This window comes from Halyomorpha halys, unplaced genomic scaffold, assembly GCF_000696795.3.
Source record: "Halyomorpha halys isolate HHAL.00 unplaced genomic scaffold, Hhal_1.1 Scaffold257.1, whole genome shotgun sequence".
NCBI lineage: Eukaryota > Metazoa > Arthropoda > Insecta > Hemiptera > Pentatomidae > Halyomorpha > Halyomorpha halys.
The window spans coordinates 1,691,804-1,712,327 of NW_027104967.1; the positions used below are offsets into that span (position 1 = coordinate 1,691,804).

Genomic DNA, 20,524 nt, shown 5'->3' on the forward strand with positions numbered 1-20,524 from the left:
AATAAAAAAAAAAATCTTGCTTTCTTTTTGGTTTATTCTTTGAGAAAATAAAAAATCATTCTAATAAATAAATAAGCCTGCTTGACCATTCATTAATTAATTTTATTAATATATAGTCTTCCCTATGAAATATATTGTCAAATAGTTACTGGTAGACGATTGAATTACTTCCTTAATTATTATCAAAAAAATAAATTGATATTAATTAGTCATTTTTGTGATGTCGTTTCAGCCTTTACCTAGAATACGAAACTGGCTTGGTTAGTAAACCTATAGTTTACCATATAAGGGTGATTTGGACTATAAATAAATAAAGGCTTAGCGTGCCTGAATATTTTATACTGATCACCTCTGCAGTTCTTGCTTAAGGTTGACTTTCACTGGTGCTGGCCCACTGTAACAGCTGGGAGTAACTGCTAACCATTAAATCCAAATGTTACCGTCAGAATATACCGTATTATCTTTGTGTAGAGACAAATTTTGGAATCTAAGGTGCACCATAATTAAAACTGATAATGAATATTGAATGTTTAACCAACTCTCACTAACACTGAAGCAATTGGCTTTGATCTTCATATGGCAAAAGTACCAAGTTGGAAATTACCAACTTTTTCTTCAATAAAATATAAAATTTCCTACTAAACTAGCTATGGACTATTGTGTTAAGTTCTCATTTTATTTGACTTCTTTTTAATTTATTATTCTTTAATTTTGATTTCAGTTATGGAAATATCCGTGTGCTCAAGTTATGTTTGATTCAGACCCTGCACCGATAGGAAAGACTGTACCTGCTCAATTAGAACAAATGTCCCAAGCTATGATCAGGTAACTTGGTATAAAATTTATTTTTTGTCATCTTTGATGAATAGCATTAAATTATTCTTCAGACTAAGTCCAGTTGATTTAAACAAAAAAGGTAGTATGGGAGACATTTGTACCTAGGATCACAATTTACTCTTTTATGTTTCTTTTTGATATTACAAGAGGAAGATTCTGTCCTTGGCCCTGTTTCATTATAAAGTACCAACTAATACTATTAGTCTTGTAGAGTTTTTTTTAACCCCTTCCTGGTCATTTCTGACATACAGGGGAGAGGGGTTATCTACAGTTAACCAACCTATTCTAACCATGGTGGTAGGTCAAATTGTTTACATTTCGATGAGGGCACCCCACCAGATTTTTCCATTTATACTCGTGCTCATTTATAACAATGATAATTGATTAGTGATACAGGAAGTTGTTTCGATCCTAGGTACATGATGTTGCATTTTTCTAAAATCTCCTCAATAATCTAGGTTTTGTTTGAAATCTAAAAATGGCATAGTGAAGTACACAATAACTAGTGATTTAAATAGAACGTGAGTTGCTACTCTTTGAGCTAAAAAAAAACTATTTCTATTTAACTCTAAAAGAATTGGACATTTAGTGTAAGGAACCCCTCTTCTCATTGCTTACACTCTAATCATTAAACTGTAAGGAAACCCTCTTCTCATTGCTTACACTCTTATCAGCAAACCTGCTAGTTCTATCATATAGATAACAACATCTGTGAAAAAATTAATGGTTGATCCAAAGTACACTAGAATCTAGGTACAACAATACCCATCAATATTATTGTAACTTAATTACTTTTATTTTATTGAGCATTATTCTGTAGCCACAAATTATCATCAGGGCTGGTACCAACTTTTAATTTTTTTTTTTTTTTATTCTATTCAAGAGGTGTTATGGATGAAAGTGGAGAACAATTTGTAGCTTATTTCTTGCCTACTGAGCCGACTCTAGAAAAGCGGAGGAGAGATTTTACAAATGGTATTGATTATGAAGATGAGGAGGAGTATGACTACAAAATAGCAAGAGAGTATAATTGGAACGTGAAAACTAAAGCTTCAAAAGGATATGAAGAAAATTACTTCTTTGTTATAAGGAATGATGGCGTTTACTATAATGAATTAGAAACGAGGTATGTAATTCTTTACCTCTAAGGTAAAATATCATAGCAATTTTTTTTTTATTTATAGTTTTTACAATAATTATCATTAGACATTAATTAGTTTTAATATGAAGCTAATAAATTTCATATTTATTTTTGGATGTTTCAGCCCTAATTAAACATCATGTTAGTGATCAAAAATCTAAAAAGCTGCAAATTATTAGATAATTGTTTGTTATTTGGATTAAATATTTTATTATATCAATAAATAACAAATAGTAAAACATCCTCTAATTCAATTTTCCTGACAGCTTTGGGCTCAAGGAAGTCCCATTCAAAAATTGTATATATTTGCTAATGTTGGTCTAATGTTACCGATTTAATTATCTAGAATCCTTATTAGAATTTTTCGAAGATGTAAAATTTTCAAATTAATCCAGAAACTAACAAAAGAAGTAAACTGGCCTTTTTCCATGGGAACCTCCTCAAATACATAATAATAATCCAACTTCTTTTTTTGGATTTTTTTTCTATAGGTAATTTCATTAGTTTGTAAATAACAGCTCGGATACAGGATGGGGGAGGAAGGCAAATCAGTCAAATAGCTTCGGGAAAAAACCAGGAACAGACGGATTCTATTATATTCAGTTTTTTCAATTTATATATTTTGAAATATAAAACCTTAAATTTCGAGGCAGTATCAATTTTTTTTTTTCTGGTTGATTACAAAGTTTCATTATTGAAAATATTTACTAAACCAAAAATCTATTTTTAAAATGTTCCTTTATTCAGGTTAATTACCTTATACAGTCTCATTTCTTATTTTTTATTTATTTATACATGCTTTAGCTTTCGGTGTCCTGCACCATACTCATCTCTGAATCCTTAGTTTGTACTTCATATAGCAGGACATCATGTATTGCAGAATACATTAATCCATCATCAATTATTTACATGGTGAAAATACATCAACGGCAGCAACAACCTTACTAACTTCATAGACTGTACAACATATTCATATGTAAAAATTAAAATAATAGCCATTGGATTAACGTATTCTAATACATGGCGTCCTGAAATAAAAAGAAATAATGAAGAATTTTGAGATGAGTATGGTGCTGGATAGCGAAAGCTACAACAATCATTAATAAATAAAAAATAAGAAATGAAACTGTATAAGGTAACAAACCTGAATTAATGGTTAAAGAAGATTAAAATCGTACAGTCTACTCACAATAAAATAACACTATCCTTTTTTATAAAACTTAATTTATTATGTAAGTTCTTTCACATTACATCCATGGAAAATATAGAACTTGAACTCAAATTGTAAAATACTGTAGTATCAACTACTCCTTACTTAATAAAATAACTTTCGTCAGATATACATAGCATAATATATTTCTGCAAGTAGCAGACGAATGAGAACTGATTTTTTTGTAAATGGTTTACCATTTGCAAATTTTTTCAATATATATACACTTTTAATTATGAAAATAAAAATTTCATTCAGAATAAATATATTTTATTATTAGCATTTAATTTCTGTAACAAAATTTTCTACCCACAATAATAAATGACAATGGCTTGCATTTTTTATGTAAAATAAGCTTATGATGGCACTATTGTATATAACGCTCTTTAAAACTTAATTGAAATCACAAATTCTATTCTACTTGTTTTTGTTTTTTTCTTTTAAAGGGTGCGGTTGAGTAAAAGAAGACAAAAGGCTGGTACTGCTCCAAATAATACTAGATTAGTTGTTAGACATCGGCCAATGGACGCTAACGAATTCAACATTCACCGTCAAAGGGAGAAGCAGCTTCAGCATCCGATCGAAGAAGAAGATGAAGAAGAAAGTGCTGGTAAAGTTTTTGTTTAATTTTAACCTCTTAGATTATCTATAGATTCAACTGTACATAATTTTTTTAAATAATTCTGATTATGGATGCTTTACATTTTCAGGTGAAGAAGAAAAGAAGGATGAAGTAAAGAAAACAAACAAAAAAGATAGTGATGAAAGTGACAAAGAAGAAGGTAGTGATAAGGAGGGAGGAAGTGGTAAAGATGAAGGAAGTGGTAAGGAGGATGGTAGCGGTAAAGAAAATGATAGCGGTAAGGAGGATGTTAGTGGTAAAGAAAATGATAGTGACAAAGATGAGGCAAGTGACAAAGAGGCTGAAAGTGAAGCTTCTGATAAGGAAGAGAGTGATCGGGAAGCCAGCGATAAAGATGATAAAGAAGAAAGTGGAAAAGAAAAAGGGAGTGGTAGTGAAAAAAGTGGAGATGAAAGTGAAGGAGAATCTAGTGCTTCAGGTCAGTATTATTTTACTTAGTTGCTTTTTTTCATAACATATATCCCTACATACACATATCACTTCCAACCTACATTTTCACAATTAAACTATGATATAGGTCACAAAATATGAGACACTGTGTGTGTCTAATTATTTTTTTAATCTCTCGTCAGTTTGCTCTGGGAGCAGAAAAATATGTTTTTTTATAAATGGAATATGGTCCGGGTGCGGTCAAATTAAACTCAATAGTAATATTTTTGTACTATTTGAGTTTAATTTGACTGCACCTGGACCATATTCCATTTATTAATACTCACAGTCAATCAGCAATCTTCTAGTATGTTTTTTATAATTTTAGTAAGTTTTTATATTACTGTTATATTCTGCCTAAAATAAGTTAAAAAATTAAAATAGGATAGTTTTCACTATAAATCCCCCCAATTATAAATATTGGCATCAGTATAGTAGTTGGCTATAGCAGGATAGAAAAAAGAAAAACATAGATAAATATACAAAAACATAAATAACAAAACAGAGTCCTCCCATTCATATACCAAAAGGAAAACTAAATATTCTTTATAACTTATTTCCACCTGGATTTGTCCCTAGCAACAAGCCACCTGTTTTCGCCCACACACTGTGTTAGTTCACCCCACCACCTGCGATGTGGTCGCCCCCTTTTCCAGCTGTCTTCTCTCAGGATCCACTCAGTGCAACCGTTGGTCCATCTATTGTCTTTCATTCTGGCCAAGTGTCCCCCCCAGCTCCATTTCAATCAGTGGGTCTCAAGTCTCAACCCTTAGACTTTTAATGTTTACTTTTTGAAGAATCTCTTCATTTTTTAATCTTTCTTGTTTCTTAATAAACATTAAACTCCTTAAGAGCTGCATTTGCATGGTATTTAGTCTCAGATCAAATTTTTTTTGTTAGCCTTTGAGGTTTAGCCTAACTACGTTAGATGAGTTTAAATGTATTAAAATTTATAAAAACCAAAAGATGCTTTGAATAAAATAGGCCACAAAAATTTTTCTTAGGAACAAGGGAGCCCTCTTAAGAACCAAACTAAGACATTTTTGGACCTGATTTTATGGGAGTTTTTTTTTTCTCACAATGTCTTATGCTCACATAAATATTCATAACTATGTTATCCAAATCCAAAGTTACTGCAATGGTTGGAAGGGTAAATTTGTACTCTTTAAAACCATATCAATACCTTTTCTATTTTATATTGTACAGGAGAAAAAGTAGTTTAAAATAAATTGGTGGAGTCGAGTAGATGTTATTGCAATTTTTATGATCTTCAAAAAAATTAAGTAAGGTAATATTATAAGTAGGGATAGGATTTTTATGTGCTAAAAAATCCGAAATATGTACATAAATATGTGCTAATAAATTGTCAAATATTTAAAAAAAATATGTAAATAATAAAAAAAGTTACATATATATGTATTTATTATATATTATATGAATAATATTTTAAAGAAATTATGTTAAAATATTTACAAAAAAATGAACTTGAAAACATAGCTGTTCAATAACAAGACATTAATTAGTAATTGTAATTAAACTTATTGATTAATAATTACTCAGAATGAATTATAAATGAAAATAAAGAATAATCCTTATTAAAAAGAAAAAAAAACTAGAAAAATATTTAAAACTTTGGAAGAAATCAATTATTCATAGCGGCTGTGTCATCATTTGTTCCGAGGAGAATGGTTCCAATGGACTCAATGCTTTTATATCCTGATTTTTTTTTTAACATGTCCTGTACTTTTTCTTTATGACTTCTCCGTTTTCACCACCTATATTTTCCAGTCTTTCTATTGCTTCGTTCACAGTCTTTAAATTTTGCGTCAGTGGAAGGTACTTTTCTTCTAATTTTGTAATTGTGGTGGATAGAAATACCACATTTGCACTTATGTAAGCCAAATCAGTCTTTATTGATTTAATTGTTAACAAGTTGTTCGCTTTCTCTACTGCAGTGGCTTCAACATTAAGTTTTGATATTATGTATTTAATTTTTTCAAAATTTAAACAATAATATTGGGCTCCATCAAGCCAGGTACCTCATCGTGTTATCACGTGTTCCAATGGTAAAGCTAAGTCAGGATGTGTTTCTTTAAAAACAGTAATACAACTGGGAGCCTTCAAAAAAATTTTTTTTTACTGTGGACACAAGCTTGTCTACATTTGGACATGAAATGCGTGTGCCAGGTAGGTCAAATGAACTATCTTTGGATAAAGAACTTTAAGGGCATTACCAGCTTTATTCATGTAAGGTGCTGCGTCTGAAAAAAACAACAAAACTTTACCATGAGTGATGCCCATAGGCCAAACAACAGTCAGATTGGTTGACAAATCTTGCAATCGTTTCATGGTTACATTTTTCGAGGATTTCAGAATTCAGCTAATAGGATTTTGAAGGTGCCTCAACACAGTCTGCACAGAAATCCAAATCAACCCATCCAAAATTGCTGTTAAAGTCTCTTCGTATATAATTTTTTTCTTAAAGTGCTTTCATTTGGCATTACTCGGCATGTGTATTTCTCAAGAAAGGTTTTTAAGTCCGGATTGCTAATTTTGTAGATAGGAATGTCTGCCCTGACAAATGCTCGGCACAAATCTAAATACATAGTATTGGTACCTGTGGAATCTGAGGAGGAAAGAAAGAAACAGAGAAATGGATTGAAGAGTAAACAAACAAATTTTAGGAAAATGCCACAGGAATAAGACCCTTGCTCTTTTTAATCATTAGAATTTAATATATATCTCATAACATAAAAAATATTGTCGTTCAAATAAATTTTTCTTGTTCAGAGAAAAAAATCTGGAAAGTCAGGGAATTTCTCGAAGCCATTTTGCTAAGCACCCTTATTTATTTATAAGTTTAAACAAACCGTTGAATGGATGATAGTTCAGTAGGGTATAATATAACTATATTTAATTATCATTCTATTTTTATCTACTTGCATTATTTTATCTACCTTAAAGAAGCATTGTTTTCTAGAATTATGAATCACTTGAATTAATTAATATTTCTTTTACAAAATTAGTTGGATGTTTGTTATGTTATTAAATTATTGAGCTAAGACCTTCAGTGTTCATTATTTCATTCTCTTCAAATTACAATAACATCATAGATTGCAACATAAACATTTTCCAGATTGGGATTTATTAATAGATATAAAAAGAAATATTATTTAAAATTACCAGGACTCAACATGTATGGTATGACTATTATGTGGAACATACTATTTGGGCTTAGTAATTGTAATTTAAACAGATTTATGAAGAATAATTAGATATTATATGTTCCCAAATATGACTAAGTGCCTAAGTAAAAAAAAAATTTAACTTTATGTTATTTTTTGTTGTAATCAATTTCAATCTTGTTGTTATATACAGAAAGTATCGTCAGATTATTTTTAATTTTGTTTATGATGTCAGTATGACGTGTTCCCAAATTTCAAGAATTTGTTTTAAAGTTAACTGAAAAAAATAAATAAATATATATATATATATATATATTATGTCTTATACGTATATATACATATATATTTATTACGTCTTATAATATTACTTCCTTATAAAGTACTGCATCCTTAACCCTTCATGGATTGTAGCGGTACAGATTGCATTTCTGTTTTTCCTCTGAGGATGTGGGTACACCCTTAAAACATCAATTCTTTTGTAACCTGAGGACAATGAAATAATGAAAATGCTTAGTCTTTTCACTCTATAATTCTATTACATCTCGGTTCATGTCTTGTCTACACACATACATAGTTTAACTAACTAATTTTAATGTATAATTATAGGTGGAGGAAGTTCTCGAAGTTCTGCTAGCGGTTCCAGCAAGTCTGGAAGTGAGGAAGAGGATGATTAACTTCATATATATTCTGAGTTGTGTGCTCAAAAATTAGATAATAAATGTGCGTGTACATACCATAATAATATTGTCGGACAAATATAAATATATTTTTTATAATGTTCATGTTATTATTATGTATGCATTATATTATTACCTTCATTCTTATTTTCATTAACCCATTGTTACTTTTTTTTCTAAATTGATCAAAATAAGCCAAATTATCCTAAGCTAATTGTGTCTGCAGTCAATATTTAAAAGAGATAAATTTTAATTTGATATATTTGTGAGATATTGAATTTCCCTTACTTTTTATACACACTTAATTTTACCTTTGACATAAGATTCGCTGGGATGGGGTAGATAACTAAACACTTCTTCATATTTTTCCTTTGTAAAGTTAACATCTCTGAATATTATTTTAAAATCTGCCCGAGGATTGTTCACAATTTTGAATCCTTATCAAATTATACCTACCAGAATCCAGTAATTAATACGTAAGGTAAGAAACAATGTTTCTTGTCCAAAAATTCATATTGAAATATGAATAAGATTGTATTATCCCCAATACAAAAACAAAATTCTTATTCATATCTCAATATGAATTCTTGAACAAGATTTTATCATTCCCGAACACTCAGAATGTACCATATATATAGTCCATTATACTCAATGGTAGGAGTGGGCAGCTTAGTGGTAAGGCACTGTGCTACTAACTCCTAAAATCCAGCTGTAGCATATAATTATTTTCTGTTTTACTATAGCTGTGAGTCAGCCTCATATAATGGGTACCCTTAATTGAGTGAAAATCTGGTGGTTGAGCATGCTCATGATTCTGAACAAACACCTTGCACAACCGTTGGTCTAGTAACTTCCTTACAAAGTTCTGTTCCACTGATCCTTCATGGGTTGTAGCGGTACATATTTAAATTTTTTTTATGCTCAAAGGTGATAATCGATTTTTTGGAGGTATAATAATCCATTTTATGAAAATTTTGGTTTGTTGATTAATAACAAAGTAAGGTTTAAAAGTGATTAAAGGTAGGATAAATTCTCCTAATAGGGATCAACTCATAGGATCTTACCGTCATGAAATTTATTCCTTTTCCTTCTGTTATTGAGGTGCTGTTTTTCGACCAACTGGAAATCGGATGTTTTAATTGATATAATAGTTTGCAGGTACTTAAACCTATTTTGGAATTGATTACCTCTTAATCTTCTGTCAATAATAACATACATAAAGCTCAAGAATATCTTGAGTACATAGGCTCTATTTTTAATAAATATTGTTCTAACAAAATATTCACTTAAAATGATCAATAGAATTTTTTTCATGTCAGAGGATTTAATAATCCATGAAGGGAAAGAAATGCTTTATTTTACTAGTAGTGCTGTCCAAATATTTCAGGTTGCTACAAGACAGCATACTAATCAGTCAATATATATAAACACTAACATCAAGCTATTAACGAAGATACAAATTTTTTCACTCATTATAACTAAACATCACAATACAGTGTGTTATGTTCAGATTATTCATAAGTTCTATTCAATTTTATAGACTCATCCAATGTTAAAACTACCCAATACTATGCACACATAAAAAAAATAAGAAAACTAAGTTATGAATATATAAAAATGTAGAAATAAAATAGCAATAGTAGTAATAAAGTTAAAAAAAACAAATAAGTTTTTAAAAAATAAATAGGTTAAAAAGCACATAAATAATTAAATATTCATATTCTCAAAGCTAATTACCATCAAGATGATGATGTACGATGTCTAGAGCTATGTTTTCGGCAAAGATTGCAATAATAAAATAAATGATAATGAACTGGGATACTTATAAAAAGATAAGAGAATTTAAATAACATTCAATATAATTTCAAATTATCATAACATCAATATTTACAAAAATACAATTAATGGAAAACATTATGGACTTAAACGAATCTATAATAAAAGAATAGAATACATTCTTTAAAAAAATATTCCATTATTTGTTTATACTAGTATTCACAGGTAACAACATAATTTAAAATGAACTCAAAATATAGTCATATTTCCTTCAATGTAATAATATTTTTACAAAGATATTATGAGGCAATTCACATTATCTGAAAATTCTTTCAAGGATCATTGAGTCCACAACAAAAAAAATAAAATTTCTCCAACGAGTAGATATAAAATTAGCAGTTCTCTATGATAAACAGGTAGTTAACCAATCCTGCTGGTTTGTAAAATTTTCGCATGAAGGATTTCTGGAGCATGTGAGACCCCTGTAGAGGAAAAAGTAGAAATTTTAGGTTACAGCTGACTTTTATGCCACCAACTTTGTTGAGAAATTTTTGATTTTTCTGTCTCTGAAAACTGAAGTACCGCAGCGATAGCATTGAGCATGTGTGATTTGCTAGCAACATCACTGGTCAAGAGAAATGAAAGGACCACATTTTTCAGATATTCTAAGTTAGCGCCCTCACGACTCTGACATTGCACAAACCTGGGGGTTGAAATAGAAAAAATACCTCAATTAATTTTAGTAAAATCAGAATTTGCACAGATAAAGAACTCTACTTATGTAATAAATAAACTTAACCATACATTGGAAAATGCTTTATTTATAAATATAAACTATAGTATAGAAGCTAATTACCTGTCAACTTGGCATCGAAGTGCTTCGGATAATGCTTCTCCACGCGCGTTCAATTGTGCTATTGTTCTTTCAGATTCTCTCAGTAACCCTTCGAGCTTATGTTTGTCCTTCCTTAGCCTAGATAATTCCACATCTCTACGAGCTACTTCTTCAGAATAATGAAGCACTACAGGTCCTTCTTCACCACTCTAGGTCAAAACAGGATTAATAATAAAAACATTTAGAGAGATAATTAAATGTTTGAAACTTGTATACTTATAATCATTTTAAGAACTGTTGTTTTTTTTTTTTTTTTAATTTTAATATCAAAACAGTTTCGTAACATTTTATTATAATGCAGTTTGTCCAGTAAACTTATCAAACTATAATCATCGAAATGTTGGCTTACCAAAAAAACACTTTTCATTTGGTTTTTTAATTATAATTCACTTCAACTAATCCCTAACTAATATTTATGTTAATGGTTCCTGAATGAATATTGTATTGATCATCATCTAGGTTAATAAAAATATGCTCAAAAGATACATATATTCCGTCTTGCACCTCTTTATCTTTTTTTTAATTACTTCTTTATCGGCTAACAATGTGGAATATTAGAACAGGTTATACACGTGAGGTCAATGGTAATTATATTGAATACTAAATTAATGAATTAATTGTTTGCATTATGTTTAATAACAGATTCATTTATAGTCAGTACCTATCCTTTGTTTTCAACTATTTCTTTATTTCATACCACTAACTCCAAGGACCCGGGTTCGAATCTGGCCGTAACCGATAATTATTTATTCTGTTACTGTAGCCATGAGACAACCCTGAGGATAAGGAAGCCCTCTGGGGTCCGCCCAGACACACAAATTAGATACCCTTAATTGGGTAAAAAAAAATTTTTATTTTTTGTTTGACTCCCCTCCTGGCCATTTCTGACCTACAGGAGAGGGGTTTTCTACAGGTTACCACCCTATTCTAACCATGGTAGGAGGTTAAGTTTTCATTTATATAATAAAAGTCAACATCCCAGACCAAATTCGAACCAACACCGCTGCAGTCACGAGTCAGTCAAAGTTGGAGCTTTGAATCACTCAGCTACGAATGGCCCATTTGGTTACAAAATCTGGCGGTCGAGCATGTTTCTGATCAAACACACAATCGGTACTTCCTTATAAAGAACTGAACCTCTGATCCTTCATGGGTGGTAGGAGTACAGAATTTATTCTGTAACACTATGGGTTATAGAGTTAAGCTTGCAAAAATAGATAACAGGTCAAGCATGATTGGAAATTATTTGTTTACAATCTTTTTCAATTATATTAATTTAAAATCACTTAGTTTTTTCTCTTTTAATGTGCCTTTGATGCTGCAATTGTCTTAATAAATACATTTTAACTTCTAGACATTCCTAACAGTAGACCCTTAGTTGCGAAGGAACTGCAGCCGTCAGCCTCCTAATAAAATTTAGAGTTCAACCCCAAATTGATTGCTGTTAAATAATACTACCTTGTCAGAAGAGATAGTAGAAGGAATTAGCGATGCTCTCAGATCAGCTAGTTCATTTTCCCTCTCCGCAACTAGTTCCATAGCCCGTTGCCTCTGTTTAGCGAGCTGAGACTCCAAACTGGCCAGTTTACCTCTCCATTCTACTTCTACCTGGTTTAGTTTTTCTCTTCCCATCTTCTTCTCATTCAAGATATTCTATAAAATATGCCAAATCGATTAACTTTATTATTAGAATATTTTAAACAAGCAGTTTCCAACATAAGGCAGGAAGGTGTTGAAGAAATGCAGAAGTGACAGAGGAGTAAAATAAATTTTATTTTTTAAAATATACCAAAAAGTTATTTACATTGATTTACACAGTAGCCTAATAACAGCCATACACAAATGCATATTTTAGATGGGCCAAGTCCGAACATTTTTTCGGAGAGAATATCGGTCAGATTTTGTTTTTCATCTAGGCAAGGTCCACTGTTTTAACATTCTTCAATGAAAAACCATGCTCGATTAAAATACTCATTAATGTGACCAGCTAGTGATATCAGCAATGCCACTGATAATATTTTTGATAGTCATATTACTATAGGCTTTCACCAACCGATTTTTATTTTATTATTATTATTATTATTAATTATTTTATAATTTTATAGATGCCTTTTGGCATGTAGTGTAAATTTGTGATCCATTAAACAGCCACCGTACAGGATTAGTATGAATTTGTGAGTGTGATGGGTGAAGGAAGTAGAGAAAGTAAAAAGGAGAACTAAGAATTTGTTTTGATATCTGAGCAGTGCTGTTGGTCAAGCAAATCCTCATGTGGTTGAAATACGTAAGTAAGATGAGAGGCAAATAAGTCTGCTTTTTCTTGATTATTTCTAACCTATGAGTTGTCTGGTTTATGGAGAGAAGTCTAAGTGTGGCGGTGATGTTGTATTTTTCGTGTCTGTTGCCAGAGAGTATTGCTACTCATCTGTAAGTTAGTTAGATGTATGTTATAAATGACATGTTTGTATGTAAGTTAGATGTATGTTATAAATGACATGTTTGTATAAGTTTCCTTAGTCTGTTAGTAAGTTCGTCAAGTTGTCATTTGTCACTAAGATAGCAAGATCTTTTGCATTGGTTCAGTACGCATCGCTTTTTACTCATGAGTGACCAAACGTTGGGTGGAAGTAACTTTTTTGTAAGTTTGTTTTATGCCTGCATGCTAATTACCAGGCCACAGTTCGTGCGGTCTTAGAGAGTGTACCTACAACATTGAAAATACCATCCTTAGTCTTCAGGCAGGTATAAAGCATAATTCTATAGTTTATAATGTTGTGAAACATGGGCTGAAATGTGATACTTTTCATGAGCTCAACATAAAGAAGCCTACTTCAATTTCCATAGAGCTGAAGATCAATAAGACTAAAAATTATTGTCATAAATATTTTATTAGTTTCTTTATTAATAATTTGGGTTTATCATTCACTATGATTCCCAATAATGATCAATCGTTAGCTTTCATATGAAGGTAAAGGAAATCCTCTCAAATGGCTCCTTGTAGGCTTCTAAATACAAATCAATAGAGAATTAAAAATAATTATATCAAGGACTGGAATATTATTTTTCAACTTTTTATTACATTGATTTTTTTAGTTTTATTACATACATTAAGCTATTACTTAAACGATAGTTTAGTTGATTATTCAATAGTAATATTGGTTAAAATTTCGGAATAATGTTGTATGTGATAGAGAGGACATTAATAAAACAAAATAGCCAGAAATTATTTGGCCAGTTCTACAAAGTTTCCAAATTGTTACACGCATTATTTCAGCCCATGATTCAACCAATACTATTTAAATGAGATACAACACATTGAATATCTTTTCAAAAAATAAACAAGAAATTGATTAATACATTTTTCTTATAAAAAGTAGCAATACAATACCTTTTGGAAGGATTCAATTTCCTTCTTATGCAACAATTCTTTTTCATCGATCTGTGCAAGAAGTTCACGAATCCTTGATTTAAGTTTTTTTATTTGTGAACGTAACTCTTCTTCATTCGATAAACCAGTCCTATAACTGAATAAAAAATTATAAAACTTAAATAAATATTAATGAGGTGTTTATGATATTGAATTTATGTTAATTTAATTTTTTTATTACTTATATATTTTTAATCAATACTTAAACATTTTATTATGTTAATTTCAATTACTAATTATTAAACTTTAAACCACACCTTTCATTATGTTCAAATCTACAGTTGACTCATAGCCAGATTTGAACCTGTATCCTTGCAATTAATAGCAAACAATGCGTTACTCATTGAGCTAACTCTCTCTATAACGGAACTAAACCAATAATTACCTTGGGGTGTCATTGTGCTGTGATATTTGAAATTGTTGTTTGTATTTATCAAATTCTGCTTTTAAGTGATCATATTCTTCCTGGCAATGTTTATGAGAATCTTGAAGCATACTATTATCGGGTAAACATTCCCCCAAAATAGCTGAAACCAAACATTAGTATGAATTCCTAATAAAATGTTGATCAACAGTAGAAGAAAACCTGGTCCACAGATCATATAAATTTATAAAAGCTAAATTAATGAACAAAATCTTATATATAGCTTATTTAACTGCTGTTGCAATTAAATTTTAATTCATACAATAAATAAGGTAGGTGTACTTGTATCGATGTATATAATTATATATTTGAAAGATATAATGCTCAATTTTGTTTCGCTTCTCTAAAACAGAATAAAACCTAACACCACTAATACCCAAGATGTTAGGAAAAATGGAAGCTAATATGAACAATGGGAATCTGGCTTGACTCATTTGGTGTTTGCACAAAATACTAATGTTTAGAAGGCACATTCCGCAACATCGAAAAATCCTTTTTTTTTTTAACAAATAACACTTTCGAACTTCATAATCATGCGTATCGACCCTTTAGACAGTAATAATAACAAATACAAAAAATGTGATTTTTTTCACATTCGTTACAGTAAACAATGATATGAGAGTGTTAACAGCTTCATTGAATAATTTTTAAGATTAAGGAAACAACCTTGAGTCCTAACCTAAGTTCATAAATATTTTAATTAATATATTAACCATACAAAGTAGAAATATACAATGAGTAAAAGAATGGAAATTATTATTACCAACAGCAACAGACCAACTCTGTCTTACTTCATAACTATGCCTGCCTATTTTTATTATATGAAAAATATAAACAACTATAGCTTATTTTAATTACTATACAATAAATAAATAACCATACAAGTTGAGAAAGACCCTTTTAATGGGCATGTGCTAATTGAGGGGAAAAGACACAACCCCTTCCACAACATAGCCTAATTGTCACATATCGAACCAGTTGAGAAGAAATACATAGAACTAAAAAATAATAATCAATTTCTATGATTTTAGATAATAACATAATATAATATAAAAACATATAACATAATCTTCTATTTCAATCTTTTGACAACTATGTTTTTAATTTTCTGTATTGTGATTTACACCGATGTTTTATCAAAACAGTTTAGAGTGAAAGTTTTGTATTGTGATTTAATACAACAATTCTCCTAAATCACAATATTAATTATAATTATAATTATAATATTAATACAATGTCTATGATATGTGACATTAAATAAATGAAAAAACAAATTTATAATTTTATGGTAATTTTTTTAATCAATTAGAATAACAAATTATAAATTATTTACACATGACTAAAAAAATGTAAATGTTTGACAATATAACTGCCTGACTATGTAGAGGAGAAATGATTTGCCGTATTTATTTGAGAGTGTCCTGACCTCCTAAGCATAAGGTCTTGGTGTATCCGAACAAAAGTTTATAACAGAAAAAAAACTTTTAACTTCAAAAAGCTTATAAAAGAACATGAAATTCACCTTTCAAATCAAGTGGCTTCTCAGAAATTTTATTAGCATCATGGATGATTTGGCGAATCCTGTGAGCAATACTCTCCAGACTGTCATCTCCTTTTTCTTCCCCCCTTTCCATTTCTAACTGTGCAATCCGCTCCCTCAGCCGCGTTATTGCCTCTTGATCAGACTGTCTCAACCTATCATAGTTACCAACAGTTAACGATAACTCAGCTAACTTAGCTTCCAAGTTCGCTACCCTTTCTTCGTGAGCAGCGGCTAACTCCCGTGACCGTGCCTCAGCCTCCTTTACTTTCTCTTGTTCCTTCTGACTGGATTGCCTCAATTGCTGCTTAAGGAGAGCTAATTCATGTTTCAATTTTAAAGTTGTCGCACCAGAACTCTCTCTGTTATCTTTAAGCCTTTCCCTTAAGGCCTCTAAGTTTGCTACTGCATCTGCAGCTTCTTTTTTACTATTGTTAGATTGCTCCATAAGTGTACTCAATTCTGAATGAAGAGATTCTAAATTTGCCTCTGCTTTTTCTCTTTTAGCTCTTTCTTCTGAAACCACCTTCTGTAGCTCCCTTAAAAACAAATAAAAATATTAATTTAATGAATTTCTTATTATTTTTATTAAATATTACACTAAACTAAATACACTAATACTAAACTAAAATATTTTTATGATTTAGAGACACCTCTCAGATTCAACATTCGAGAGAGTAAAACCATATCGCTTAAGATTCTAACGTTCTCTACTTCTATAACATCAACACAATTCACACAAATTTTCAATACTCAATTTGGAGGGATAATATAAGTGAATATGAAGAACATTTGGCCATGACAAAGTCTTTACTGGAAGTCACTTACACTTCGATTGTATTATTCCTATAAAATAATCCTACATACCAAAGTGCAACTCAAATGGTTTAAAAAATGCATTAGTCACCATGTAAGCTCTCAAATAAAATATCTCCCCACCCCTCCCAACTGACCTTTGATACATTATTATAAAAGTTTAAGTTTTTGTGAGGAAAAAAAAAGGTTTGTACTTCTTCCAGAAAAATGATTTCAATTATAGAAATATGTCCATTGTAGATGATAGCATTAGGCGGTTCAGACAGCAGATTCTGTAATCATTACAACTTTGACTTATTTGATTTTCTCAGCTCTGAAACAGTATCATCCAAACACTTATTGGAGGCACCAAGACTTCAGAGCTCAAATGATAGCACTCCCAGAAGACCACACAACTTTAGAACTACTAATGTTACTGAAGAATAACTATTAGAAATAACCCAACAAAACTTATGTTTTATTACACATTATTTAGCACCCTAACTAAAAATTTAATGCAATGTACAGAATGGAAAAATCATAAATGATAATACCTCATATTAAAATCTGATAAATTTTATAATGATGAGAAGATAGTTGATCGTGGATAATAATTTGAGGAGATGGTTGGGGGTGTGGTATATTTAAATAATTTTTTTTAAAAACTTATTTGCGTTATTCTCTGACCACACCCCCAACCAACCATCTTCTTCTCATACACTAATAAATTTTAAATGAGAGCAATTAAAAAATCAAATGGTTCATTACAGACAATTTGTAGAGTATTATAATGATGAAGCACTGGTGTTCAATACATATGAATGTGACATGTGGATACAGAATTTAACCTCTGAAGAAAGCAATGAAGTACTAGTAAAACTTCTAAAATATCAATTTAATGATGATGTAGATTCTATCAAAGTTTTTCAATTCAAAAAATGTCCCAAAACGAAATTGTATCAAAATAATTGCAGAGCTGATCGCAGGAAAGATACTATTTTAATCATACACTTAATAATAAGTATAAATAAATTTAAAAAACAGTATATTTTATAAAAGCGTAAATTAAAAATTACGCAATGTAATTTTATATGAAGAACTTTTGAAACTTATAATTTATTTTGGGTAAAAAAAAAAAAAATTGAATTAGTTACGTTGCACAAATTCTCATCATCCCTTAAAATGGGTTAAGTTAAATATTATTAACCTAATCTTATTATCAATTTACACAATGTTGATCCTTTTTACTCTCAACCTTTATTCTGACTCTCCAACGTATAGTTCTCCAATTGGTCACGAGACCATTAGTCTCCTTGAGAATGGCCTAAGGGTCGAAACGTTGGAGAGTTATTAAAGAATAAAGGTTGAGAGTAAAAAGGATCAAAATTGCTTAAATTTATAATAAAATAAACCACTCTCAAACAATCATATAATAAATAATTAAATTAACCTAATCATTACTCCATGATCATTGTGTTCTTTTTCTCTTTGATGACGTTCTATAATCAATTTAGATTTAAAATTTTCCATTTCTGACAAATGAGCTCTAGTTTCATGATCCAATCGACCTTGCATTTCCTTTATTGTTTTTTCCAACTAAAAAAAAATAAAAATAAAACAAAAAAGATGATATTTAAAAAGGAATTCTTTAAATGATTAATACAAAACATTTGATATATCATTACATCTAATTTTTCAGTTCTCAGCTGCTTCTTGTCTGCTTGAAATCCAGCTTCCATTCGAGATTTCTCCTCAGATAATGTTGCCAGGGAATTCATTAATGTAGTCAGCTGACTTTTCAATTGTTCTGGAGTTTCGCTATTTCCTTCTGATGCCATCTAAAAAATTTCAAGTAAGTTAATATAACAAAGTGCTTGAAACAAAAATAAAACAATTAGATCATGAATTCCACCACCTCTTCACTTGTTGATTCTTGAGAGACATCAGAAGTGTTGGCATCATTACCTTTAGGTACAGACGAAGACTTGGAAAAAGCTTTTAGGCTCGATTCCAATATTTCTTTCTCTTTTAAGAGACATTTGTGAGCAGTCACTAGATCTAAAGAAAGAGGACTTTCATAACTCTCGGGCAACATTATTAAGGCAATGCTCAGGTAGTGGCAATACAGCTCAAATGTCTATTTAGCTAAGATATTTTATTTTAAATAAACTACAATTGTGTCATTTTAAATTAAAAATACTTTTTGAAGATTTTTAAAAACAAGAAATAACTTAAGAAGTATTTTAAAATTAATCTTTACATTACTAAAAAATAATTTCTTTAGGTTGTAAAATGGATAAAACATTCATATGCAATATGTCTGTCAATCTGAGGTCTTAAAATTTGAGTTCTTGTTTTATTTATTTTATCAACTTTATAGTCAATCCTCTTTACTGTTTTATGCAGTGTGGGGAAGAAGTCTATGCAGCTCTTATATATTCTATGAATGATAAGCAACTTTCTTCTACTCAGCAGGTATCGACTCTTCCAGCCAGATTACAAGATGAAATTGTGGAGATGTTTTTGCCATTTCCAGTCCACATTTTATATTTAAGGATTACACAGAAACAGTAATACTAAATTAAACATTCTGTTTTGTTCCATGTTGCACAGTTTTATTGTTTATCTACAACATGGTTAAATTAAAAGACTTAGTTAAAGGAATAAGTATGCATGGTAGAAGATACTGATTAAGAGATAAATCACATTTATTTAGATGAGAGAATATTTAAAACTCCAGTTATGTTAAGATGTTATTGAAAATGATTGTTCAGAAGTGATGCTATTCCCTGGGATTAAATTTAAACTAATAAACATTCAATAAGAACTGTCATTAAAGTACAGTAAATGAATGTTAGGCAAGAAAAATGAAATATCACAGGAACACAAACCTGAAAACAGTTATTAGTGAAATAATGCATAGTTTTTAAAAAATACAACTGTTATTAGGCAATATTGAAGACAAGGATCTGTTATTAATAAAATGTCATTAATAAACACCAAACATCAGTAAACTTTTTAAAAAATCTGTTACAATTAAGACATATGCTAACTACCTGAGACATACAATATTAAAATAATTACTTGTTCATGATTGTTTACCTTTTAACCTTGTTTTATAACGAATAAGTTCGGCATTTTGTCTTGAAATGGTCTCAATAAGCTCTTTATTCTTCCTAGATTCCTCCATTTCAATTTAAATAATGACTGTAAATCTAAATGAGTGATTCAAACGAAAATTTAAAGCTTTAAAATAAAACAAAGGCCTTGAAATAGTAATGGTACACTTGAATCAGCAAAATAAGAAAGTTCAACAGAACATTATTAAATATAACAGTATCTTCCACTATCTTCTCACTCGTGCCTGATCAGTAAAACTAACACAACCTTCCACAAAATATGATAACCAAATCTTTAACAATCGAAATATAGATCGATATTATTACGTTTTAAAGAAATATCTATGTTTTTAGAAGATAGATGAAACAATTTGTATCATTATTCACGTTTTATTAGATAGTTGTTGTACGATCAATAATACTTAC

At 30.1% G+C, this 20,524-nt stretch overlaps 2 protein-coding genes across 4 annotated transcripts in view; one reads left to right on the plus strand and one right to left on the minus strand.

Annotated features, from left to right (window-relative positions):
* atms (RNA polymerase II-associated factor 1-like protein antimeros) overlaps window positions 1-8,225 on the plus strand; it is a 16,132-nt gene extending 7,907 nt beyond the window's left edge. The window contains exons 6-10 of the mRNA XM_014420000.3: window positions 722-825; window positions 1,721-1,963; window positions 3,635-3,798; window positions 3,899-4,249; window positions 8,052-8,225. Of these exons, the coding sequence (XP_014275486.1) occupies window positions 722-825; window positions 1,721-1,963; window positions 3,635-3,798; window positions 3,899-4,249; window positions 8,052-8,119 (930 nt within the window). The 3' untranslated portion in view covers window positions 8,120-8,225. The remainder of the gene's footprint in view (window positions 1-721; window positions 826-1,720; window positions 1,964-3,634; window positions 3,799-3,898; window positions 4,250-8,051) is intronic.
* A 1,738-nt stretch (window positions 8,226-9,963) lies between these two features.
* On the minus strand, window positions 9,964-20,460 carry GCC88 (GRIP and coiled-coil domain containing 88 kDa). 3 transcript variants are annotated; one of them, XM_014420013.3, is made up of 10 exons: window positions 20,082-20,460; window positions 18,895-19,037; window positions 18,665-18,817; window positions 18,430-18,575; window positions 16,167-16,723; window positions 14,606-14,747; window positions 14,182-14,317; window positions 12,252-12,446; window positions 10,755-10,942; window positions 9,964-10,601 (listed from the first exon to the last, which is right to left on the minus strand). In XM_014420013.3, the coding sequence occupies exons 1-10, from the start codon at window positions 20,167-20,169 to the stop codon at window positions 10,409-10,411; spliced, it is 1,941 nt and encodes a 646-aa protein (XP_014275499.1). In that variant the 5' UTR covers window positions 20,170-20,460; the 3' UTR covers window positions 9,964-10,408. The 3 variants fall into 3 exon arrangements, with proteins under 3 accessions (XP_014275499.1, XP_014275500.1, XP_014275501.1); XM_014420014.3 differs by lacking the exon at window positions 20,082-20,460 and adding an exon at window positions 19,871-19,894; XM_014420015.2 differs by lacking the exon at window positions 18,895-19,037.
* Window positions 20,461-20,524: the final 64 nt, after the last annotated feature.

Excerpts from the sequence above, each read along its gene's own strand:
- GCC88 (XM_014420013.3), bottom strand. The coding sequence starts at position 20,169 with ATGGAGGAATCTAGGAAGAATAAAGAGCTTATTGAGACCATTTCAAGA. Across the intron at positions 16,724-18,429 it reads GATCATGGAGTAATGATTAG|GGAGCTACAGAAGGTGGTTT; the intron begins GTTAATTTAATT and ends TTTGTTTTTAAG. Across the intron at positions 14,318-14,605 it reads CAGCACAATGACACCCCAAG|TTATAGGACTGGTTTATCGA; the intron begins GTAATTATTGGT and ends TTTTTTATTCAG.